The 26977-nt window shown below is 41.3% G+C and overlaps 1 protein-coding gene across 2 annotated transcripts in view; it reads right to left on the bottom strand.

Moving 5' to 3' along the window:
* Nucleotides 1–26977, bottom strand: part of extl3 (exostosin-like glycosyltransferase 3) — a 30970-nt gene that overhangs the window by 3708 nt on the left and 285 nt on the right. Inside the window, exons 1-5 of one of the 2 annotated variants that reach the window (XM_039781258.1) lie at nucleotides 19426–19547; nucleotides 2623–5259; nucleotides 1804–1931; nucleotides 308–452; nucleotides 64–192 (exon numbers count right to left, since the gene is read on the bottom strand). In XM_039781258.1, the coding sequence (XP_039637192.1) occupies nucleotides 64–192; nucleotides 308–452; nucleotides 1804–1931; nucleotides 2623–4758 (2538 nt within the window). In that variant the 5' untranslated portion in view covers nucleotides 4759–5259; nucleotides 19426–19547. Of the gene's footprint in view, nucleotides 1–63; nucleotides 193–307; nucleotides 453–1803; nucleotides 1932–2622; nucleotides 5260–19425; nucleotides 19548–26977 lie in introns of those variants that run through there. The other variant, XM_039781257.1, reaches the window with a different exon arrangement.

The following is a 26977-nucleotide window of genomic DNA, read 5'->3' as shown; positions in this document are numbered from 1 at the left end:
GAGGGAGACACAAAGCTTACGGATGCTGAGCAGAGCGCAGCCGGACTGGATGCTGTCACTGACCTTGATGGGTGGTTTGCGGGTGATGTGAGAGACCAGGAAGTTCATGGCGATGTCCTCGCAGTTTATGTACTCGTCCACCATGTCCCTGATGGCTTGGGGCATCACGTAGGAGTACAGGTAGGCATAGTACTACAACAATAAAAACACGCAGGGGAACAAGTGAGCGATATGGGTATGAGACAGCAAAAAGAGAATTTTGGCTGAATGTTGTAAGTAATTTTTTTTTGGAGGTACAACTTCTGACCTTATGGAAGAAAGCAGCTCCTGTCAGGACCATGGAGAGCTCACAGGAGTAGTTGGAGTTGTACAGCCAGGACTGATGGTTCACGTCCCACGCATGATACCTCCCGGGGAAACCCACGATGCGATCTCTGGCCTCACGCCACACTCTGAGAGACACCACCAAACACAAAGTCAAGAGAATTCCTCATTTTCAATCAATTAATTCAAACTTGACTGGGCAGAATTAATAAATGTTTTAAGGCTGAATTTTTTATTGTTGTTAATTGTCACTTTTTTTTTATGATTATTAGTTCGGTTTCTGAGTGACTGTCCCTGCACATGCAACCCTTTTGAATCCATCTGTTTCAACTCGTCATCTATATAAGCAATGTGACAACTATTTGAGTCTCGGGAACAATCAAGTAACCATTCTGTTGTCTTTTATTATAGTATATTTAAAACCAAAATGTCACTCTTGGCTCAAATGTTCACATTAGCCCAGTAACTACAGGAAAGTCTTGGACAAAAAAAAAGCTGTTTCAGTTTATCAGATTAGATACTTGGAATTCCTTCTACAGATGCTGAAAATGTGAGAAATCTCAAAAAGCAATCTACTGCCTCAAATGAGCTCATGTGAGACCACTTAAATGTGTAACACACTCAGCTGCTGCGTAATGTTTCCTCTTTGGCGAGAGTGGATGTGAGGAAACATTCCTGGGTAATTCTGGCAGAGTTTGAGATAATTCATGACAAATGACCCCCTACACACATATAGAGCCAATTTTTGCCTGCCTGGACAAGCTGCTACAGCACCAAGCTGTAGATGAGTCTGGGAGAGGGAGGGGTGGTACACAAGAAAAAACCTTAACATGCTCCATTAATTGGTTTAAACATGGCCTTCACATTTGGCTTATCGAAGTACAGTATTAGCAAATGAATCATAAATACAAGGCACTGGCAGCATGTTTCTCGGTTATTTTCACTGCTTCAGTCTCAAGTGGTTGGTTCAGTTTCTCCTTCTAATTCAGTGTTTTCAGGAATGTGATGCTTCTTTTTTTAAACATTTTCACTTCTCACTGGAGACAAAGCTTTCCCTTCTAGATTACTTATTTTATCCAACTTTCTTCACAGCACTTCTCCTGAGAAAATAATTATATCTAGGGTTGCAACCTATTATTATTATCAAACTGTTAAATCAATTGCTTCGTCAATGCAGTGCTTTTTAAAAAGGTGAGCACTTATGCGAACAACTATCACTGTATTTTTAATTAATTTAAATTAGTAGAGATCTGTTTTCACTTTGACAATAAAGTTTTAAAAAAAATCTACATTTAATCAACTTTGATTCAATCTTGAAAGGCGATGAAATACTTTTGATTTTAAACGGAAAAATGTCAAAAGGTAATAACAAGTGCCTATATGTTACCAGAGCCGAAAGGGACTACAAATCTTGTCTATAGGGTAATTCTCTTGTATATGAATCCTTAGAGCCTCGTGCATTCTGTCACCATCACTGACCTGAACCCGAACATGATCTCATCATGGCGAAGATGAGCATCATCATCAATCGACAGAATGGCCTCGGTTTCCACGGCGTCCCAGGGAAGGAAGCGGTTGTTGAGGCTGTTCTTTTCTGTGCGGACTACCTGCAGGCGCAAGACAGGATTCTGCTCAGCAACATTTCTGTCAGCCATTTTTGTAAGTAGTGATACAACTACTCACAGCAACTCCAGTTAGTATAGTTAAGTACATTTTAAGTAATGCTACACACAGAACATTTTGTACTTCTACCTGACCTTAACTGCACTAATCAATCTACTCTTTAGTCAAATTAATCTGAGCACAGAAGTATTCTATACATGGGATGACATTCCATCCACGTGCCATAAAGAAACAGTAATAATATAATCTTAGTGCCAGATAGCACCAAAGACTTTACCAGCACTGACTAATTAGAATCTATTCTTTAGTTCCTCTATTACAGCCTACCACGTATCCCCATCACAAACTAATGATGTGAATATGAACCACATTAATAGTTTATTTTCCAGGACTAATTCAAATGCACAAATTGTATTATTCATGGCTGTCAGACTTCTTCACGTCTTTTTAGTAAAGCTGCTGGTAATTTGTATGGACTCCTGTGGAGTTTCAAAGAGGCACTGATCCAAACAGCTCAATGTAATGTAGTTCAGCAAACCACCACCTCTGACACGGGTTACTTTTTTGCACTTCAGAGAGACAGGATGAGACGGAGAGGTTTTTCTTACAAAAGAAACCAACACCATGTACATGAACATTTGTTGAATTGGAGGATTTTTCTGAAGGTGCACTCACCACAATCGGCAGACCGATGTCTGGCCACAGCAGGTCATCTGAAGGAGGCTTGGGTGAGTTCCACACCACCACTACCTTGTTGAGGTACGGCAGTCCATTGAGCCTCTCCAGAGAGTTCATCAGCACCTCCTCCCTCTCATAAGTCAGCATGACCACGGTGAATTGTTCTCGGGGCACATTCCCTCCAAGAGCTGCCTGAAACTCCTTCCCCGAGCCTCCCGTACCTCCACCGATAGGCCTGAAACCAGTACCTGAGCCAAGGAATTTGGCTTCAGAGGGCAGCACAGGGTCCAGAGGAGTGTGAGGGAAGAGATGGAAAGGACCCGGGGCCTGGTTCCAAGCTCTATAGGTGTCTGCAGCTGTGTATGTGAAGTTGCGGAGAAAGCGTGGAGAGGCGTAGGGGGGTTCTGTCTCGACAGGACCCAAATCCAGATCACCGTTGTCAGCCAGGTTGGCATCAGTTCCTGCCAGCTTCCCGGCTTTGTGGGGAATCTCGTGGACGGGCTCTTCTTTGATGGGTGCAGCAGGGACCTGGATGCTGGTTCTGATGCTGGCCAGGAGGGTGTTAAGAACATTCTCTGAGGTAGAGAAGTAGGTCTCCCACAGAAAGCGGCCCTGCCGCCTCATAGCCAACATGTCATTGTCTGATAGGCTGCGCAGCAGGAAGTGTAGCTCTGTGACACGAGGCTTGGGGACTATAATGGCAGCTTCACTCCATCGAATAAACTGGTGATATGGAAGTCTGGAGTGATCCCCCAATACGACTGGGATGGTCCCTACCTCTAGGGCCTCAAAGAGCCTCATCCCACAGCCTGCTGAAGCCACCAGCTGTCCATCCCCTGGAGCAATCACCAAGCCAAATGTTGAAACCTTGAGCACCTCCAGCCTGTCCTCCCTCTCTCCACAAAGAGCCCACTCCGTTGGCAAACTTGGCCGTGGGTTCTTGCAGGTAAACTCCACCAGCACCTGATCCAAGTGGCTGTCCTGCACCGCCTTTAAGGTGCCGATGATGCGATCATCGTAGTCAGCTGGTGGGTCTCCTTCCATTTCCTCCTCGAAAGACTGAGGCGGTGCCTCCTGTAAGCTGCTCCTCAGCGACTCCACCCTCTCGCCCTGGAAGGTGAAGAGGTATTTCCTCTTTACAGGAACTTGAGGGGGCACTTCCAAAAAGTTTGGTTCTGTGAGGGCATGAACCAGTGGGGACACAACCAAGTCAAAGCCCTCACGGTACTGCTGCTCCAGAAAGGTGGACTGAGCGACTGCCGCCCGTCCTGTGCTCACATTATACAGGAAGTTCTGTGTCATAGATTTTCTAGAGAGATGCACCAACACATGATTGTGTCCATCAGATCTCCAGTAAGGGAGAGCTTTTAGTTGCTTCTCCAGCTCTGAAGGAGATGGCAGTGGGGAGACGGACTCCTGCAGCTCCCCTACCAGCACCAAATATAGACAGGCAATGCTGGGGTTGTCAGTTATATAAATGTTGTTCTTAACGGATGCTGCAAAAGCCTGCTTCACCAGGGGGTCAAGATAGTCCGCCCATGGATAGGAGCCCGTGTCGTAGACATACACAGGAAACCCAGACGTAAGAGGGCAGCGCGCATAGTCGAAGCAGGAGCGTAGGCGGCAGGAGCGCCCAGACTTGGGTGGTGGCAGTCCTGGGTCCTCTTTGTCTGGCAGCAGCCTGACCGGCAGTGATAGCTTGGGCTGGTTCTGGGCCATTAGTTCTTTATAGGAATGCTCTGTCTGGCTAATAACATTCTTCAGCTGCAGCAGATCCTGCTTGGCGCTGTCAATGCTGCGCTTGCAGGCCTCAATGCGCAGGTTGAGTCGGGCGATCTCCCCGTTGAGCTCCTGCCTCTTGGCCTCCAGCTGCAGCAGCTCCTCGCTGACAGACTCACGGATTCGGCACAGATCCTGCACATGTTTGGCCTCACACAGTTCACCACCAGGCCGCGGCCCAAAGATGCGCTTATCAGGACCCCCAGCTTCGTCAATGGTAGTGAGGTAGTAGTGGGCAATGAGGGGGAAGAAGACCAGGATGAAGAAGAGCATGAAACTGAGCCAGGTGAGACGCACACGCCGCAACACCCATGGCTGGCCACCGGCACCGACCCCACCACCGTTACGCTGCATTGTTGACTCTCTCAGTCTGCTCCTCGCCCCACCAAGGAACCGTTGCTATGGAGATCAGCAGCAGCCATGATACGACCTTGTCAGCAAGGCAGTGGGATGGATATTAAATCATCAAAGCTGGGCTGTGGCTCTGTCCTCCTGTAAAGCTCATCTGAGGCGGTTTGCCCCCCCTTAAGAGTCCTGTGGATATTGGCTCGAGGTTCAGCCTCCCCTGTATTCTAATATGTACTCTGATGTGTTATAGCCCACACAAACCAATGCCATTTCTATTGTGAGGTTCAGCTATTCTTCCAAATCTATGTCAGAAAACAGTTCCGCATCTGGAGAGGGGTTCCCCTCGATGGGCAACGCAGGGAGGGCATGGCTGCCCACAGGTCAGCGAGATAGCTGGGTGGGCAAGTTGCTTCTATCTGGGGTTGTGCTCATTTTCTGGCCTCTTGTCAGGAATGACTCTAGAGATGGGGGCTTCTGAAATCTTCCTCTCCTTGTCAAAACAGGCACCTGGGAGAGAAAAATTGAAACAAAAGATTAAATAATTATCTGTAGCAAGATCAAAGTGACTTTAAGTATAAGAAAGAATGAGCTGCATTAAATAGATTATTTGAGGTGGAGCCCACAAACATAGTCTTAGTTTTATGTTGTAAATCATCTTTTTCGTGCACCTATCAAAACTTATGACCGAGAACTGCAAGCTGCATTTAGTGAAGCAAAGCCATTAAATATGGCCAAGACGTTGGTGACTTCTTCATTTTGCACTAAAAGTGACCGTCTTGTTTGTCGTTACAGAAACAAGAGGTGAAAGGATGCAGGGCACTAAGGTAAGGTCCAGTAGCATTTATTTATAGTCAGGCTTTCCATAGTCAGCCACTGTAAAGGTTTCTTTATGAAGCAAGACTGCAGCTCATCCTTTTTTCCACTGCATTATGTGCATGATTGCCTAGTCCAGGAAAATAAATCATCAGTGTGCTGCAGAATACCAGGGGGTATCTTTTTATTCTTTCAATTTCCTCTCTTTCCAAGTCACACAGAATGAGCACAAAACAGGGGAGAGCCATCACTAGTAAACTACACACAGTAGGCAAGCCAACACCACCAGCACCTCCAGCAAATCTCATTAAAGGCCTCCTCCTGCATCCCGACCTCATCACGGACTCAAATTACTGAACATCCCTGATAACAGTACATCTTAGAAAGTGATGTGGAATTATCTTCACTGGCTCAGAAGAGAAAAAGGGCTCAGGCTGTCACAAAGGAAACCAGCTGCACCTTCTGATGCAGACTGTATTCCTCCCAGTATTACTTCAAAGTTTTCAAGACGTTCCAGAGTCCACTGGAGGGGAGCTTTCAGAATATAATGGCTTGTGTGTTATCTTAAGATCAATGCAAGAATATCTACAAATCCATTTTCCTCTTCAGCTCATTTTTACCCTGTTAGGTGCTGGTTAGAAAATACAAAGAATGTAAGAAAAATTCAAGGCCTCAGGAGTTGCGTTTTCAGTTTGCAGATGTTTTGAAAAGACAGCTTGAGGCTAAAATCCACAGCAAAACTGGAAGTTGTAGGAGGGCCCCTTAAAAACGCGCGAACGTCTCTAATCTTACATCATGAGCATAATCTAAATTTCAGGACAGATTGTTTCTTTCCACGAGCAGCAGGCTGTCTGCTTTTTGAGCTCTATAGCTATATCACACCACAGCACAAGCCCCAAGGATGTCAACTGATAGGCTGTGTGCCAAACAATTCTTATCAAATACAGTACTAAACTCAGAACACAGAGAACTCAGAGTGTGAGCCTTGAAAAAGCGGTGCAGCTCAGAGTGACACAGTCACAGAGACGAAAAGGAACGCAGGTGGTGTTTACCTTTTGTCGACATTAACAGCTCCTCTTGATAAGGATATTATTCCCACTACTGGTGAATAAAACCTCTATGGGTATGTTTTCATTACTGCCTACTGCCTGGTTAGATCACAACATAGACAGATACCATCTTAAAAACAAACAAAGAACAAAGTTAACTGAGTTAAGTAATCATTTCTCTGTGCTGCCTCCATTTGACGGGCATTTCTGATGTTTAGAGATTACTTCTCCACCGACTCTCCTGAAAAACAGCATCTTGCAAAACAGCTGGCGCGGGCGTGTGTCAAGGAGAGGAATGAGGAAAGGTACTGGCCAATCACATGACAGGCACGTGATTTCATCTTGCTTAAAGTGACCGACATCCTGCAGCTACTTGCTCCTTCTATCAGGCTGCGTGATGTGAAACCTGAAACAGTTTTTTGCTGATGAATAAAATGTCTTTTTTTAAAAAAAATTTTACATACTTTAAAACACACCTCTGTCCACATTTTTGATTTGAATGTAACACGTACATTTGAGGAGCAGACGCTTTTCTTTAAGCTTTGTCAAATAAAGTTGTGTTAGCCAGCAGCACTAAGCATGAAGCCACCTGGATACATCTGCATTTACAACATTATCACAACATTACCAAGTTACGGACCAAAGGCTGATTTGAATTATCCAATTGCCAGTTTAAATAGCAATTACAGAGCGTGCATTAGATAAAGAAGTGGAATCAACAGTGTATTATTGGCTACAAAAGTGCAGCCACAGTTAAATGAGGAAACCGAGCAATCCAGGTCAACGTTAGACAAGATGCTCTGCTACTACAAAGTAACTACAGGCCAGTTGGGTGTAGTTAGGAAGGAACATGTACAGTAAAACCTCCCAGGACATATGACCCTTTGGACGCTACCCATCATCTTGCTGCTCAGTGATGGGCCGGAGGTGCGGAGTGACCGAGTGGCGACTATCACAACAGTCTGATTAATTGCTGCATGACTGCCAGTGTCACAGGGGTAATGGCAGACAGATGTTGGCAAATGCTGTTGCTAGGCCTAATCTGGAGCCAAAAACATGCTGATTTAAAGCTCTGCCCGTGGCTGCTTCTGGGGAACAGAGCAAAACACACAGATAGAAACTAAATCCCAATTTCGGTTGTAGCTTTCTAATCTGCAGAAAGTCTCCTCTCCGCTGCAGTCATCTTAATCGTTCTGCTGTTTGCATGGAAAACACACAGGAAAGCATTGATCGCTCTGGATTTACTTTGTGGGGATCAATGATAATGCCATCATTACCTACCGCTGAGCTGCGGGGCGATTTGGTGTTAAGCACGTAAAGAGCTGCCGTTAGAGCCATTTTCACTGGTAGGCTTTAGCATGCAAGACGGCTCAAGTCTAAGAGTGAGCTATAAAATATATTTGCACTCAGAGAGTTACTGACATGCCCGTCCTTGCCTTCACCTTATACAACACAGTCTGCAGTTACAATATTACATGAAGCCGCTGGGCAATAGTCACTGTATGGCTGCACATTACACATTACATTAAATTATTCTTTTGATAGACTTTGCCATGTTGAATTACGTCCTTACAGATGATGACTAATCTCTGAGTAATATTATAGTGTAAATATTCCATTACTAACACTGAAAATCAATGCAAATGTGTTATACAATCCAGCCGTTTTTCAGAAGGCTAAATCCTGCAACACGTACAAATCAAGCGGTCTGTAGTCTTCTCAGGGGAAAGTAGAAACTACAGCACGGCCGCCTCACTGATGACCCAGATAAAAAAACCTTTTGCTCCACATGGTAAGCACTGAGCAAGCAATGACTTAGTCAGCAAATTACTGGTCAGGCCTAAGAATAACGCAGACTGAATTAGTCTAGCAGTAGGTTAAATTTGATTTAGAGGTACAGAAACTGACGAGATGCATTTAACACAAGCTTTAATAATAATCAAGATCAAGTTCTTTGATCCAGATAAGTGTGAAAGAACGATATGTTTGCAGGCACTCAGCGATGCTTCATGTTGTGATTAATAGTACCATGCAGGTCTGGGCAGAATATCTTCATCTGAAGTCAAAAGAATACCAAAGAGAGTCTCTCTGTCTCTCTCTCTCTGCACACTGGCTTTCTGAGACAGTCCTGAAATTCGTCTGTGAAAAAACAGGAAGCACAGGCCGAACTGACATCCAACTATAACAGGCTTTTTACTTGAGAACAATCAGCTCAACACACGGTCCCATCATATGTGGGAGACACGGGGGAATAGCAGATGGAGCAGCTCGTGAATTAATAAAAGTTGGAGTGACATATCCTGCAACAAAACAGAGTGAGGACGTGTTTTTTTGTTCCTCAGCAGTAGGCCTGCACGATTAATCGTTATAAAATCACGAACTCGATTCACCCATTCGCGATTTTTTATTCTTTATTTTCGGCCTTTATTTGATGGGGGACATTTTCAGCCTTTATTTTGATAGGACAGCTGAAGACATGAAAGGCAAGCAATTAGAGTTTGCTAAGAAATCATTCTGTTTTTGATACTGTACTTAAATTGGCAATTGACAAACTCCATTTCTCTAGAGACTGAAGCTGCAGCATGTTGATTGACATGTTTTAATTATGTAAAGACCTGTTCAAGAAGTTCAGATAGAGCCTGTATCAGGACCATATTTAGTTCAATGTGTTATGTCACTATTTTTGGTAGCCTATTGTACCAGTATGTACTTTATTTTCTTCATTCATTGAAGACTATGTTTACAGGCTTGTGGTGATGCGCTTGTGCTATAGCTGCCAATAAAATCTATGTTTGGTACTGCCAATTTGTTTTGTTTTGTCATGGTTCATGTGTGCAATAAACATTACACTTCGTGAGAAAAAAATCGTGGCAGAGAATCGTGATATCAATTCTAAGCTAAAAAAAAATCGTGATTCATATTTTTCCCCGAATCGTGCAGGCCTAGCCAGCAGTCTAGGAGGCATTTGACTGAGCTTTAGACAGATAGTGAGACGAACTGAGGGATTTAAGGGATGACAGAAAGATCACACAGCTTGTATTTTTAATAAGGCCCCGGCTAGCAAGGGTCTAAGATGTAGCAACTGCAAGTACTGAAATATTAAGAAGACTGAACTTTGATTTTTATTTTAATGTGTCAAGAAGAAACAGCTAACTTCTAATGACAAGAATGACAGTGATTTCCCAAACCACTTCAAACGCTCTCTTCCACTGCTTTATGTATGACTCACTGCTAAATCAATCTGAAAATAAATAATAAACCAAGACAAACTGTCATAAAGCAGTCTGTAATTTCTAAGACAGCCTCCTTCGTAATCAATTAGTCTGGTTGGGCTTCTGGTCCAAAGTGCAAAGACTGAATTTCCATTTTATTTAAATGGCAACTAGACTGAGAGTATAAAGCTTTGTGAGACTGTACTTAGGCACAATGGGGCTTTCAGCTAAATGCTCACATCCTCATGCTAACATGCTCACAATGACTATGCTTACATGTTGATGTTAACTTATTTAATAACACAACAATTTGCTAATTAGTACTTAAGACAAACTACAGATGAGGCCGATGTGAAAGTCATTAGTTTTGCAGGTATTTTGTCATAAACCAAAGTATGGGACAAAGTGAAATTTTAGCCTGATGATGGCGCTATATAAAACGTCAGGAGATCAAAGTTATAACAATTCTCCCCGAGGGGGATCGGTTTGTACCAAATTTCATCGCAATCCATCCAAAAGCTGTCAAGCCAATGGAATAATTTCTGTTATCCAAAGTCCAAAGTGGCTCTTCATCAGGTAAATAAGTCTTTGCAAAGCAGAAATCACCCAAACAATGTTGGACAGCAACTGGACAAAAAAGATCTGTATGTTTTTTTGCACAGTGATTGCTGAGATATTTCAATGAAAAACAAAAACGTCAACCTCATGGTGGGGCTAGAGGAAAAGTCATGGGATCACCAAAGTAGGTAAGATTCATTCTCTTGGGTCCAATGTTTTCTCAGTTAGCCTTTTAAAATTATATCAGATTAGTAAACAGAATGTGCCTTTGGAACATTGGATGAATGGTTGCTGATAATGGGCAATGTAGATATTGGATTAAAGATCAGCCACTTCTTTCTACAACAGTCGAGAACCCTTTTGCAATTATGTAAGCACATAATGTAATCTGAAAACTGCTGCCCTGGTTAAAACAAACAAACAATGCAACTGATCTCAGCTGGTATGCTGTCTGTAATGGAGTGGAATGGAAATTTCTAAGTGACCCCAAACTTTTGACCGGTAGTGTATATTATGTTTTTTAGTTGCAACTAAAGTTTACTTTTAATTTTTTTTAAAAGATACTAGTAAAAACAGAAGCATGTGAGTGTTAAATGCAAATATACACAACTCTAGCTTACTGCAGCAGTGAGCACAGGCCTCTGGAGGTGATGCTGCTGCACTTCAGAAACTCATCATGGCTTCTGGGACTGCAGGTTATCCTGATGCATTTCTCCCCTTAAGGGGCTCTGGCGCATTGTGCTTGCCGACAACACTTCAAATAATGAATTGTGATTTCATGGAGAGCATCAAGGTAGGGCACTCCCTGTGGATGTGATTGGGGGAGGGGGGGGAGGGGGGGGAGAGATGGAGGCAGCTGCAGGGGAAAGCACAGTCAGACAGCTGTGTGAGGGGAGCAGCTGTTACAGCCATGGATCACAGCTCATCTGCAGACGGCTGACTGAGCCATCTTAAGGACCCTTTTTACTTTTTTATTCCAAACATTACATAAGTGCCTGTAGTAGAGCTGTGGAGTGGTTCTCAAAAAAGGTAAATGAAAATCCAAAGCAGTAAATACCAGACAAAGGTGTCTAACTGTGTGTCAATCACTGCTCATGCACAAGCTTGTTGTCGATGTTCAAATTCTTTGGCTAAATCCTGGATCTTCACAATCCTACCTACAGCACCTTTAATTAGCAACGTTGCCAACAATAGCCTATTAGCTTCCAAGCTATCCACGGTTTCGAAAATTCTCTGACAGTTGACAAATGTATGTAGTTTGTCGCTTTATATCTTCATATAGTCGACCCTAATGTGCTTTATTGAAAACTATTGAATACTTTGCCATACAGGCCTTATTAAAGAAACGTTAAGTACAGTTATAATAACGGTATTAAACTTTAAGTACCACACCCTGTATCAGCAGTGAAAACTTTCCAGTGATGCAGGTGGGTGCTGCTTCCTGCTGCCCCTTTTATTATATAATAATGCTGAAGAGATGACAGTGAGGCCCTTGTGATCATCAGGAGTATTGGTGTGGTGACGGCCCGGCGCAGGAGCAATTAAGATCGCCCTCCATGTGGACCACCTCCTGCTCAGTGCAGAATATATGAGTGTGTTGACCTTTATCTCTCAGTGTGTGCATTAAACAGTGAGGGAAGCCAAAGAAGAAAATGGAGGCAGACAGGAAACCCACCCTTCAATGTCCTGTTTGGAAACAAACATCACACGACTCGTCTGGTGATGTGTATTTATAACTTTACGGAATACCATTATGCACGGCAGAGACAGGGAGAGATGTAGATAAACAGAACAAGACACAGAGAGAGAGAGAGAGAGAGAGAGAAGGAATGAGTTCATAATGACAGATGGGCCAGGGTGCCTTCCAACCTCCAAAGCTCCTGCAATATGACAAAGATTACACAAGAGAGCAATTCAAAAAAAAGGTGCCCATGTCCTTGTGGGATGGCACATGTTCGACTTTTAAAAGACAATCCTAGGTAAAACAAACATAAAATGTATCCAAAATTATCGTATTTATTATGCCTCACAATGGCTTTGCAGCAAGTGCTAATGTGTCACTGAAGCCATTGCTGTAAAACTGCTGTGGCATGAGCTGCGCCCACAGGGGTGAGGCGGGGAGAGACTCTCACTGTGTTGGGGAGAATTCAAAATGTGACAGCCAATTAAGAGTCAGAGCAGACGTACAGACACACAGGACTCCCCCAACAGCTCGCACGTTTCTAATGAGCTCCATCTTCCAAATATGCATTTTTGATATTTTGTTGCCTTGCCTTCGAAACTTCGCTTCCCAAAATGTCTTTGTTAGCATTGTTTTTTTGCTCCTCCCTAAAAACAAAGGACAGAGTTAGCAACTTGCAGCTGGGTTTCCTTCTTTCCTTTAATTATGGTTCAACTTGTGTCTTTTTTAAAGTCAAATATAATTGAGGTTGGACTGAATCTTTTTGAACCAAAGTGCAGTCAAAATGTCTATTTTAATGTTTAAAAAAAAACTAAAATTATGTCTGCCTCGGAATGAAAGTCTAAAGCCGCATACACATGACAAGCGATTTGCTCTCTGCGCACCGCTAGGAAGGGCGCACAGCAAAGCGCAGAGGGCGAAGCAAAGCGCAGCGCAGTTATTTGCATAGACAGTAAAAGAAATGGACTACTACGTTGCTCTGGACGGAGACCAGTGAAGGATAATAGAAGCACTTTTCCGGTGAGAGCTGAGCGTTACTGCGCAGCCTCCAACTGAGCTTGCCGACGTAAATGTGACGTGAGCAACCTGTCTGAAAGTTGTAAGTCTGGGGCGGCCTCTAGGTCACCCAGTAGGAGCATTCGCCCCATGCTGGCTGAGTCCTGCAGCGGCGCAGGGTTCGAATCCGACATACTGCCCTTTGCTGCGTGTCATCCCCCATCTCTCTCCCCCTTTCATGTCTATCCACTTTCAAAATAAGGGGAAAAGCCCCCAAAAAATTATCTTTAAAAAAAATAAAGTTGTAAGTCTTAGAGCATAGGTATATGTAAGGAGATAACATAGGCACAGGCTAATTATTGCTAACTAAAATGCTAGTTAACATAAGTAATTAAACTTGAATAGCTAATTAGTCGAAACTGCCTGCAAGCTTCTCCTACTGTACGGTAATTTCTCTACTATGCGACAGTAAGTCGCATGGTTATAACACAATCGTTAGCCTATTTTTTACAAAAACGTCTGCTACGGAGTCATAATGTGAGGTACAAGGTAATGGAGCGTTTTATACATTGTTGTGTTTCTTTAGAAATAAACAATGGACAAATAGATTCTTTAAACGCTTCAGATGTAAAGTTATTCGCTGTCAAAGTGACGTCAAAATGAATGGCAGTCAATGGAATGCTAATGGCGGGTGAGGGCTAGGTAGCATCAAAATTTCCCCGTTGCTAGGTAACGACATGCGGTTATCTCATTGGTTGCGCTTTCGAAAGGTCAGTGGCATCTAGGTCAAAGTTGAAATAATTTGAACTTGGAGCGCAGCGCAAAGCGGCAAATCTGAGCGGTGCGCGGCGCCAGGGGTAGCGCAGCGCATAGTTGGGCGCCACCGCCCTCCCCATAGGAAATCTATGGAACAGCTGGCGCAAAGCGGTTTTGCCGCCTATCACGTGTAGGCGGCTTAACAGTCCACAGAGGAGGGCAGGAAAGATAAGTGAATGTGTTTAAGTTGCAGACTGAATCTGCATTGTTCAAATAAAAATGAGGTGAGTTCAGTGAGCAGACTCTAGGCAAGATGCACAACTAATTGCTCTTGATGTGGTGTGAAAAGCAGCATTAGACTGTTTACTTGGCTTTTCCACTTCCTGCACGGTCTGGTCATACATTTAGCTTTTTAAAATTGTATTTACATATGAGCTGGATTGCTAATAAGGTTATATAATGGAATTATGAGCCTGGAGAGTTAAATGTCTTTCTAAAGTGTCTATGTGGAGAATATTTTCCTATTTCTTCTATTAGGTCTTCCACATCTGTAAAGAGAACTGCAGGGACACTAAAGCTTCGACTGACTGAGGATACTTTTGACCTGCTAATGCCACTATTGATTTGGTTTTGAATCATTTTCACTCCATCCAAAAAGGTGCAGAAAATGCCCGACAGGGTGACAGAGAGAGGAGAAAGAGAAGGGAGGAAAACAACATTTGCAGAGAAGAAACCGAAAATATAACTTGTTTCTCATGTGTGGTCACAAATAGTAAGCTTGTGTAATATTTGTGAGTGCACATGTAGCAGTTTGCGCTCTGATCCCAAAAATAAATTAGCTGACCTAGCTCTCTTGATTCATCTACACAGTTGGTGCGGATGATGAGACTCCTGAATTAATGAATTAATCAGTGATGTTGGAGCTGATATTGTTGACTGATCAGGGGAAGAAACTACAACATTACTACTACTGCTGCTATCAACATTTAACTTTCAGTAGGGAGGAATAATCTGAAACCTACACAAAGAAATGTTCCAGTACCATTTAATAGACGTAAAGTGCAAGGTCAAATATTTCCGTTTGTTCCCCAAAAGGTCCAAACTGTGGCCTGACTAAACTAGACTTGTCCAGTCTCGATTCTCTGCAGAATGGAAAAACCTTTGAAATAACACTTGGGTGAACAGCTCCTTTGCGCAGTGGTTGTGTAAAATCTCATCTTCATTTCTAAGCAGCACTGGCCGGCCAATATTTACCTAACAGTTCTAATATTCTCATATATAGGTCTTTTGAAGATGGAACACTAAAAAGACTTTTTTTGGATAGCCAAAGTCCAAACAAGCTTCTCACATCCATGTCCTGCAACATGGCACCCATGCTCCTTGTCACCAACTATATTGTCAAGCCCCGTCTTCAGAGGGAATTCTTTGGCTAAATCCTGGATCTTCACAATCCTGCAACTGGTATTTGACCTATTCATTACCAAAAATCTAATTACAGACTGCCACATGGTTCTCATTTAACCGTTCGTGTCTACATAATTACTTTAGGCAGAGATGAAAAGGGGCATAAGCGTCTGAGGCTACAAACAGGCCTGTCATACACCGTCCACCCTGGCAGAAACACATCACCTAAAACAGAAACTACAATCAGTTTAGGGATGTATTTACCAGCATTGTGTGTGGCTACTCTTTGGCTCAAGTAGTTTGTGGTTATTGCCTAAATTAATTTTCATTTTCATACTTATACCGATCTCCCTATAGCTACAGATGCTACTTTATCTCACTTCCTAAATCCCTTTTAAATAACTTCTAAATACAGTACTTATCACATTTAACACACTTTCAACATTTTCTTCTTGGTTTGCTTTTGTGTATCAGTGTGTAAGATTTAGTGAGGCAATGATATCCCAGTTTCCCTCATTGATCAATAGTCTCCTTCAGCAGGGTAAGCATTGTGGATTTCATGTAAGCATTTACTGCTTCATAGTTATACTCTAATTTCAGCTAAAATAAGACAGGTTGTCTGAATTTTTCTAATTGGGCGCATATGAAATAGATCTTGCTACAGCTATGCAGAGTTAAATTGCAGTAAATTCTTTTCATTAATCAAGAGGCTTGGGACATTTCACAAGCTGAAATGTCACAATTTTGAAGGGCAGGGCCGACCTTAATTAGTCGCCTGGGCTATAATCAAGCTTTATCTGGAGCAAAGTGAATCCAGCAGATCACAACTACAAGAACTTCAACAGCTCAGTGTTACAAAAATGTGTCCAAGACAGGAAGAAGAATGAGGGCAGGAAAAAACATGAAGAGTGTTTTTGTATTCAAGAGTGGAAGCTGCTTCAGTGATTGAATATATGTCGAGTTAACTGCAGCAGAGGCTCTCGTGTGTCAAATAAAAAAAACTTTCGCTGAAGAAACATCTAAGCTGAAGTTGAATAAAGTCACAGTGTCCACCATACCTCTTTTTCTCTGTCTGTTTGTTATATATATATATATATATTTTTTTTTTTTTTTTTTTTTTTTTTTTTTTTTTTTTTTTTTTTTTTTTTTTTTTTTTTTTTTTTTTTTTTTTTTTTTTTTACCCTCCCTCTCTCTTTCTTTCTTTTTATATATATATATATATATAATATTATTATATATAATATATATATATATATTATATATATAAAAAAACCCCCCCCAAACCCCCCCTTTTCTTTTTCCCCCCACCCCCCCCACCAAAACAAAAAACAAAAAATTATTTTTTTTTTTTTTTTTTTTTTTTTTTTTTTAAAAAAAAAAAAAAAGTAAAACAAACACCACTGCTGCAGCCTTACTCTGGACCTCTGGTCTGGGGGAGCATTAGAATTGGCCCAATCAATGCAGAGTAGAGGTATGGATGGATAATATTAATACAGTATATTATCTAAAAAAAACATTTAAGACACAGTTGATGGGTGAAATAAGCAGCTATGAACATAAAAGGCAAGGTACTGTACTTTCACACAATGATGAAAATAAATCTAATAAAAGTTCAAGATTGCCTCATAGCAGTCCTGCTGTGGCCGAACACAACCAGAGATGTTAATGGATTTTTGGAATTCTATGACTCGATTTGAATCGCGATACGAATGTGAATCGATTTTTTTGCACACCCCTAATCTTACAATTTTCTTCGAATTTGTTGAAGAAAACTTCTCAAAACACATAGTGGGGTTTCTAATCAAATAAACAAGTTATGATGTCATGTAATGCTACACTGCACACCAGATAACATTTTGGGATGAGGTATGTACAGGGAGGAAGGCAGAGCCATCTGAGGGAAAATACCAGCCAGAACTTAAACCTACTTTCATCATGACTTCTCTCTTGACCGACACAATTCTTTAAAGATGAAAGTACCAGTAGGCTACATGAAGCAGTTGTATGTACCCCCAACTGTAAACACATTGGGCAACTGTGGACAAATATAACTAACTTTATCCTGGGGATCTCCATGTGGTTGTGAACAACTGTCTACATATGAGAGACTATCACCTGTTATTACAAACTATCTACTCTCACCATCTCAAATGTTTAATGACATAAAAAAAACATGCATGGGTGTTTTTCCACAGCAGATTCTCTGACTTGTCAAACACAGGAGTAAAAAACAACAACATGAATGTGTCAGAGCATTGTGAATTAACATGGCTTACTGGCACACCAAAATGGAAGAGAGCTAATTAATGGTATTACGTACACCTGTGTGTTTCCTGCTATAAATAGTCAAAACGTCTAGTGTGAAAAAGGCCTATTTAGAACAGAAAGCCCCAGTATGAGCCTACACACCTGCTGGTGTGTAGGCAGCAACTCCCTTACTTAGTTTTAACCATTTTCAAGTTTAAATTATTTTCGGTATGGTATATACAGTACATTTGTCAAGAAAATAAGTTATTGTGCCTTTCTACTCCGTCTTCCCCTTAAAACCGTGTGAACAGCTGTGCACTCTCAACAGTGTGCAAATGGAAGCATGGCTGCAAATATTTGCCTTGACGACAGAATCTAATTCTGGAGGTCCCTGCCAATTCCCTCTCCCAGCATCAACAACCATTCTGTGCCAGCCCCGCAATATCAGCAATTTGGCTAAATCCATAAACAGGACTAGTTTGTAAGCCATGATAATCACACAGAAAAATAGCCTATGTCTGGCTAACATTCAAAAGTGGTTTAAATCCACCGAGAACTGTCCTCGTTCAATATTAAGGCCAATTTAAACATATATCACCTTGATGCTGTTGGCACAAATATATTCAAAGTCACTGGCATTTCTTTTGTTTAAACTGTTGAACTGTTTAAAAAGAAAAAACTATGGATTTGAGTTAAAAACTAGAAATGATTGGCACATCATAAAACACACAGCTGGTACATGTCAACAGAATAGTTTATATGGACACTATGAGCTAGGCACAGGAGAAGTCCATGCACTTAAAATCAATTTTGGTTGCAGTTTTTGTTGTTGTTGCAAATTGCACTAAATAGTATTGTTTCTTTCATGTATGGCTGCAACTAGCAATTGTTTGTATTATATTATTAATCTCCTGATTACTTTCGCAATTAATCATTTAGTCAACGTAAATCGTTTCAATGTTAATGCAATGTATGAAAAAAAAGGTGCAAGGGGACACGTTCAATGTCTTTTTTTGTCCGACCAAGAGTCAAAAACACAAATACTGTATATTAAAACAGGAAAAAGCAGCTAATCCTCACCTTGGAGAGGCTGCAGCCACAGCATGTTTGGTGGTTTTACTTGATGAATGACAAACAATTACTAAAAACATCAACAAGCATCAAAATTGTTGCCGGTTAATTTTCTGTCGATCGACTAATTATTTAGGCTACGCTATCATTAGTTGTATTGTAATGTTAAGTTTATAAAATCCTTCCTCGTTTAACCTGGCCTTCCCCTGCACATATTTTACAAAGAAAACAGTAAGTGGGTAATACAGCAAAATTAACACACAAGCTCTGAAATCCTGCCCTCCTAACAAATAAATCCTCTTGTTATCTTTCCATAGCAGTGGCAACAGCCTTGCTTGCTGTGTCCTCCTGAGAGCTCTTCCTCTCCCCCTCCCGTGCATGCTGGCGTAGACCATAACAGATTGACTCAGCCCGACAACAGCTGCCAGAACCCCGCAAGCCTCATCCTCCAGAAACTGATGGATTGTGGGAGGAAAGCCAGGGTGATTAGCCCCTGACATGGGAGAATTATTGCAATGTACCACCCCAAAAGAGATTGCACCTGAGTGTTAACGTTAGGGCATTCACACTACTACTAAGTCATATTTTTAATATCCATCCAGACTTACAAATGCACTGGGCTTGTACTCAATAGGTCAACAACAAAAAGTGGCAGCACTGTGTGGGGGAACTGATCAAACTCGTCGCCATCTAAAGTAAAAATAAATCAGGGAGATAAAAAAAAGAAAGAAAAAGGGATGGCCTCATTGTGACAGTGATTGCACTCTTTTCACCGGGCATATTCTGTTCTGTGATTTGTTTAAAAGAAAGGACTGACAATCAAATATTCAGCTTTGCCTCGCAGCAAAGTGTATTTTTAACTGCTTCAGTCAAATAATGCACTTACCTTGAGCTTGACAGTGACATAAGCTAACTAAGGTCCACTGGAGGTAGGCAAATAGTGCTGTTGAGTTGTTCTATTTGAGTATTGCTTCTTGGAAAATGAATTAGCTGAGAAATCCTACTGTTTGACTAGCAGGTATGGCACAGAGAGCTATTTGCTTACTGTGCCAAAAGTAAAACTAGTCCCTGCGTCTCGCTCTTTTCGCAGCGTTTTCTGCTCTCACTGCTACGAGCTGCCACATCTGTTCCAGTCATAACGTTCATTCATGCCATTCATTTCTCTCTTGCCTAGCGCAATAAAAAAAAAAAAAAAGCATCTTCCTGTTATTCAATAAACATACAGAACAAGATGTCCTGGGTTGATGTAGCCCAACTATTCCTGCCTCTTAAAGGAGATGTTACTTAGAGTGGAAGAGCTTGGGAACACCCAGCTATTCAAGTAGAGTTAAACCTCTGCACTTTCTCAGACAAGAGCAGGACAGTTTGACAGAATGCAAGTCAAGAGTCAGCGGCTTCATTCGGTGATTCATCCAAGACCCTCATTACAAAAGACGGGGCAATTAACTTCCAAGCCTTACTGTCAGACAAAATCTCTTACTCTGGTATGTGAAATTTTAACTGACTAAAAACAATAATCAGAGCTGCAATAAAGAAATACTCCATCCCTGATATTAGTGTAGTGGCGTGCTGGAACGCCAAAACCCAACGCCTACCACACCACGTGCCAACCAAAGAGTTCCGGATAATTCTAAATCTTTAAATTCTACCTCAGGAGACAGGGACCCACCGAGTTATGCTTTAAAGCATGGATTGGAGAACTGAGGGGTCTTGACTGTCCCTGACCAGCTAGTCTATGTCCAGTCTGCCAAATCCCCACACCAAAGTACACTTTTTAATAGAGATGCACCGATAGACCGGCCGGTGACTGGAATTGGCCAGTTTTCACGTGCTCGGCCATGACCGGCAGGTCAGTCAGACATATGCCGATTTCATGCCGGTCAATGCTACAATTAACTGACAACAGAAGTTCTCAAAGACGCACAGACGCAATAGCAGAGTCTCTTTTTCCTTTCTCTCAACTTTTACACCGTGTGTGGCGCGTACCCGCTTGCGGTGTGAAGCGCGTGTCCGTGCTATTCTCACACATGTAGGGAACCTCGTGAATTATTATTAACCTGCAACATGTCAGCGGTTTGGAAATTCTTCAGCGTGTGTGCAGAAGATAACAAGTTTGCAATATGCAACACCAGCAAGGAAAAAGTAGGGCGTGGAGGGATGACACCAAAATCACATTTGTTTTAGTTGGATATTGGATGTGAAAAGAAGGAAATGGTTCTAACATTGCTCTTTAGATGTGTGTGAATTTCCAACACCAGGAGTAATTATATAGTTCTATTTTATAGTGATCCATTATCTGTTCAAAAAATGTTCTATGTTCTGTGCAAAATGTTCTATTAAAGAAAAAATAGAAAATAAATATTTGTGTGTGCTGTAAAGTGGTTAGAAATTTTTTTATCGGAATTGGCTAAAATCGGTATCGGCTGGCCTAACTCAAAGAAAATCGGAATCGGCCTAGAAAGTTGTAATTGGTGCATCTCTACTTTTTAACTTTTAAACTGCCTAGTAATACAGCTGTTCAGACAGCTATTTGCACCTAAACAACAAAAACATAATGATTCAGATTCAGATAATTTTATTAGTCCCCAAGGTGCAATTCAGTTTTACAGCCAACCCATCCATTAAGAGTTAAAGTTAAAAAGTGCATTAGCATAAAATGTATATAATGTTAAAAATAATAATAAAAAAATAAACAATAAATAAGTACTGCAGCAGTCATACATCCCCCTGTATACAGATGCTTCTCTCACTCCCATAACATCCACACATGACCCAATCATCTCTCACACTCACACTCACTCACACACTCACACACTCACACACTCACACACTCACACACTCACACACACCCCCACCCGTGACGGAACAGAGCAGCGAGGTGCAAGAACCTGTTTTGTTATAGTTATGTGTATTCATTTAACAGTCTCATATGTTGTTCATTTAACAGTCTTATAGCAGAGGGAATGAATGAGTTGGCATTGCGGTAAGTTTTCCGTATTGGCACATAGTACCGCCGACCTGACTGCATGATAACCAATCCATTACTAATTTGGTTGGCACAATATTCTGTCTGCTTTCTGGACAACTCGTGTTTTCCAGAGAGAACAGAGATCTTTTAACTCATTAGCACTGCACAGTAGAGATGTGAATCTTCACTGACCTCCCGATGTGATTACGATTATCATGTCAGCGATTCAATATCTCGATGCATCACGATGCATGCTTCAACATGCTTCAAAAACAAAACATTCTGCAGTGCTCTAATACTAAATAAATTGGATACATAAAACTATAGCACTGAGCACATGGCACTTCCTGAATGTGCAAAACATACCAGAATATGTAAACAGAAATGTTGTTAGGCATACATTAAATTGTAAACAGAAATAATCGATTAATGTCTCGGCTGATTATTGATGCAGCATCGTCCATGTCCCCGATTCGATGCATCGATTATTTGATTAATTTCAACACCTCTACTGCACAGCATTACTTTTTACAAGCAACAAAGAGTCACCTGATCATTTCCAACACTATATTTACTGGATATTCTGGCACCTTCTTACAGTGGCCTTTGACGCCAGATTGAAGGACTTTTCATCACTTTCGGCTCATGTTTGACTGGTCATTCACACCCCATTCACAAACCTTTTTCCCTGCAGACATTTTGACACGTCATGACAGAAAAGGATGTCACAGTCCGAGGGCATTGGTATTGTGCATGCTGGGTCACTGGCATCGGTTCCTGGGACAATTCAATGAACGCATGGGCCCAATCAATATTGTTTTCAGTAACACCTCTACTTTTCCTGCTATGAACATTTGAAATGGCTTCCCTGAAATAAGGTATATTACTGTAAGATATTACTCTTGATGAGTCTTAAGGCCAATTTATGCTCTTGCGTTAAAATCGACGCCGTAGGTACGTTGAGATACGAACCCTACGCCAGAATACTTTTTAAAGATTATTTTTGGGCTTTTCCGCCTTTCATTTTTGACAGGACAGCTAGGTTAGAAAGGGGAGAGAGAGAGAGAGGGGGAAGACATGCAGGAAATTTGTCACAGGTCGGATTTGAACCCTGGACCTCTGCGTTGAGGCATAAACCTCACAGCATATGTGCGCCTGCTCTACCACTGATTCAACCCGGACCGAATTGCCTCCTTAGTATTTCGTAGTGATGTTGCCCGTGAACCTCCTGCTTCGAGGCATGTATCGAAGAAATGAACCAATTTGGAATGAAGCTTTATATCGGAGCTTGATTCGTTTTGAGATAATCACGTGACCAGTGACGTCCGAAGCTTCGTTTCACACACACCCAGTGACCGCTTCGAAGTTGAATTCAAGGCTTTAAAAATGCGACACAGGGCGCGTAATTGTGGGTTGTTGCAGTAGGAGAGTCAGGAGAGTTAGTGAATATAGAGAGATTATTATATAGATTATTATAGCGAGTAGAGAGTTCATAGAAAGTTTATAGTGAGTAGACAGTTTAGTGCAGGTAAGAAAAGAAATAGGCTCAGCCCTGGAACAGTGGAAATAATTATGATTATGAGCAGATTCTGGAGTAGGCCTACTTATAGTCTGATTGAACATTAAAAACTGTTCATGGTGGTTTTTAATTGAGTCATCCTGCAGCCAGCTCCCGTCATCACTTGAGTTCATGATTTTAATGATTTTTTATTTGTATTTTCGGGTTTACAAGACAGACAATTGAGTTTCTGAATAAAAATAATAAATAATCTTGGTGCAGAGTTTTGAAATTAATGTTAATATAATCACAGAAACATGTGTACAATGTCTGTTCTGCATTAATTTCTTTATGTTATTATTTATTTATTCATGAATTCATACTCAAAAAGTAGACATTCATGCCTAATATCTGTGAAACTGTTTTATCTTTGTCATGATCTCAAAATTTTATTTATACAATTAATAAACAATACACTGGGACATAACAACACGTCCCAGGAGCATCTGTGAAACAGTTTGTGACACAGTGCTATTCTTCCTTTCACCCCTAGATGTCCTCATAGAGTTCTGAAGCTTCGAGTATTGAACCTTTTTTCGATACAATTGGATTGAAAGCTTCACTGGTTCAGAAAGCTTCAGTTCGCCATCACTAGTATTTAGTATCGAAAAATGCCTCGTCATTAAATACCAAATTTCAATACATTAAGAGTAAATCTCAACATCGTCAGTGAGCCAATAAACACACAGCATGCTTCTACCAAGATATAATAATGCTTGTGATTGGCTTTCTAACGTTATACGTTGTAGAGACATGCAGGAAAAACTCTTACGCACAGACACAGGGTTCACGTAGTAGGAGATGAAAAAAAAGAGAAAAAGATTTGTGCCGTAATGTGTAATAAAGAGGAAAAATAAACACTTTGTTTCTCCCGCTATGCCTCCAGAGTCTGTGCTAGAGCTACTAATCCCCGTCACTTTCTCACTCACTCTACCACACACTCCCCACGCATGTACACATGCCGGCCCTGCTATTCTCTTAAAGAGATACGCTACGACGACGCAGACACCAGAGCATAAACATCAGGCCACTTAAGTAGGCTACGGCGAAACCTCTGCGTAAAGCCTTCGCAGAAGCATGAATCGACATTTAGGCCAAGCACACCCTTTGCGGAATGTTAGATAATGCCTTATATCCCACGAACATACCAGACTTAGAACACGTGTAACTAGTAGCCTAACATTAATAAAGGCTGCACTTCATTTAAACCTGCACTATTGCCACAAGGGGAACCATGAGCAAACCCTTTCACATTGTTATTTGACTACATTGTTATAAACCAGTGTGGTAAATAATGTGGCAAGATGAATTTGAAACAGCCACCTGATCAAATGCTATGATCAAACACTACCAATTACCAATTATGCCACTAGAATGGCCTCTACCCATATGGAAAATTCAGAAAATTGGGAGCATCAGGCAGACGGCCAAGTATTTAATGAGGGCAGCACATCTAAGAGGCACCTGTCACATAATGAAATGATGATTTTGCCCTTTTTCTGGATTGTGGCATTTTTTGATAACCATATGACCACAAGAAAAAGAAAATCACTCACAGACAGCGTGGTAATCACAACCCTATGAGAAAAAGATCAATATCCATGTCCACAATGGGATACACAGTGCCCCGTACAGTCCATATTAATGCATGCTGTGGTCCATTCTAACCATAACATACCACTGGCTCCTTCATGATCTTTTTTAGCTATATTAACAAGATAGCCAAAGATAATATGACCATCTTAAATTTTGGACAGACCCCTATGGTGACTTTTGTTCTGACAGTTTGTGTTCATTAAAAAAAAAAAAAAACATAGGCCTACTCCTGTTGTTTATACATCAGCGCAGATAACAAATATCAGAGATAACAATGCCTCCAAATAAAAAGAACTATCTGTAATCAACACTAGCATCTGCTGTGATCCATTCACAGGCAACTGACCTAGAAAAACTACACTTTACACCTCTGTGTGGGCCTAGGGTAACTGCCGCCCAGTCATCAACATCTCACAAGGATGCTCAGAAATCAAATGACACGTATGACATATCTGATAAGAACTAAAAAGTGATAAGTATTGGTCTGGAAGTGAGGACAGAACTTACAAACCAGGCAGCAATGTGAAATCTAAACTATAATTTTTGCTGCCTCCATACCCATCAGGTGATTATTTTGTGTTTCACACAACCAATTCCCTGCAATCCCTTTTTAGTTTTCGCTACGTCATCGGATTCAGAACACTGCATGTGTTCCTGCTTAGCGAGTTTTCCCACCAAGTTTCAGACTTGCGATAATAAATAACAAATTATTTGACAAAGGCATCCTCCTGCCAAGTAAAAAAAAAAAAATTGCACAAAGGCATGCTATGATGTTGCATACAGCCACAAATAAACTGACCAAAAAGCTCTGGGCCAACAACTCCAGAAAGGCCGCTATTAAGTGATAAACTTTGGGCTTAGAAATCTGAGTGAAAACTGATTTACTGGTTACTAAAACATGCAATGCCCTTGGCAGTAACCTCAGTGTTCCCAAAAGCACGCTAAGCCTGGCCTTAATATCAACTAGTGGGGTACATTCCACGAACTACAAGAGGCTGGCTCGTCATTCAACTCATTCTATCTGGGTTGTGCTAAGCTCCTCTGTCTCATCAGTCATTGGTCGATTAACACAAGGCAAATTACAAAACATCTGCACTCATTTTCAAGTTCATTAGGAACATCTAGCTAATACAGCACTGCAATAAATCCTACCTTCAGGGAGGTTGTAATGGTCAGATGTTGGTTAAAGTTTTTAGAGACAATTTATGAGGCTGTAGTTTGTGGTGCTGATGAATTGTAATGCATTATACTGAAAGGTGTAATATTTATTCTACCGTCATTTATATAGATGGAATGGCAACGGAGTGTAATCAAAAGTGAGTTTAGTAAAAAAAAAAAAAACATATGGCACCAACGTATTCCTGTTACATTTTAAGCTATATTATAGGGAAGCAATACTGTATGATAGAGCGAAACACTGAACAAAGTGTAAATGATAGCAGTAGGAATATACTGATAGCAGCAATATCTGATGATCTCCTCTATGACGAGCAGGCCACTCTGAATCTCATTGCAAATACATTATTACAGTAACAGTTAATGCCACCTTGCTCAATGGCAAAGGTACAACATGAGTGACAGAGCAAGATTTCAAAGAGATTTCAAGAGACCCTATCCTGTATCTGAACATAGCAAACAGAACTTCTATTTCCACATGCTTAGTTTTATAATTGAATCGTCAATAATAACACCAGCTATTATAGTTTTCGTGCATTAATATGTACTATAATGAACAGTGGTCGCAAAACAGATCGTCAGTGTAATAAAGCAAGTTGACTTAACCATAAGCTCATTGTGGTTTTCATAATCAGCATACATTATCATGCCAATATGTATGCTTGCTTGCCACGAAGCACGTCGACAAAATTGCCAGTTTTAAGTAACGTTAATTGAGTTAGGTGTGACATTTCACCCATAATAGAGCGGCACATTTTTGCAGCAGGGGGTTGAGGGTTTGACAATCAAAAGGGGCCCTAAATAATAAAATGTGTTTAGAAGACGAATATATTGTTGTCATATACAGACTGTTTAACGCTACATCGCGGCAAAGTACCGATCACACTGGCTTGGTTGACGTGTGCCTCAGTAGAGATCAAAGCAAAACAGACTCACGACTTGCAGCGGCTACACAGAACGACTCAGCTGCCTCAAAGTCTTTATAAAAACTACCAACCTTTTACATTTACACCAGTTAGAAATTCCGCAACAGCAAACACAACGAGGGCAAGTGGACACTGCTATTGTATTAATTATAGACAGAGGGGATTTGCAGGGGAAAGACACAAGGGGCCATATGTCTCATCTGGCCAATTAGCT

This window comes from Perca fluviatilis, chromosome 18, assembly GCF_010015445.1.
Source record: "Perca fluviatilis chromosome 18, GENO_Pfluv_1.0, whole genome shotgun sequence".
NCBI lineage: Eukaryota > Metazoa > Chordata > Actinopteri > Perciformes > Percidae > Perca > Perca fluviatilis.
This window is presented reverse-complemented; position numbering and strand designations above follow the sequence as displayed.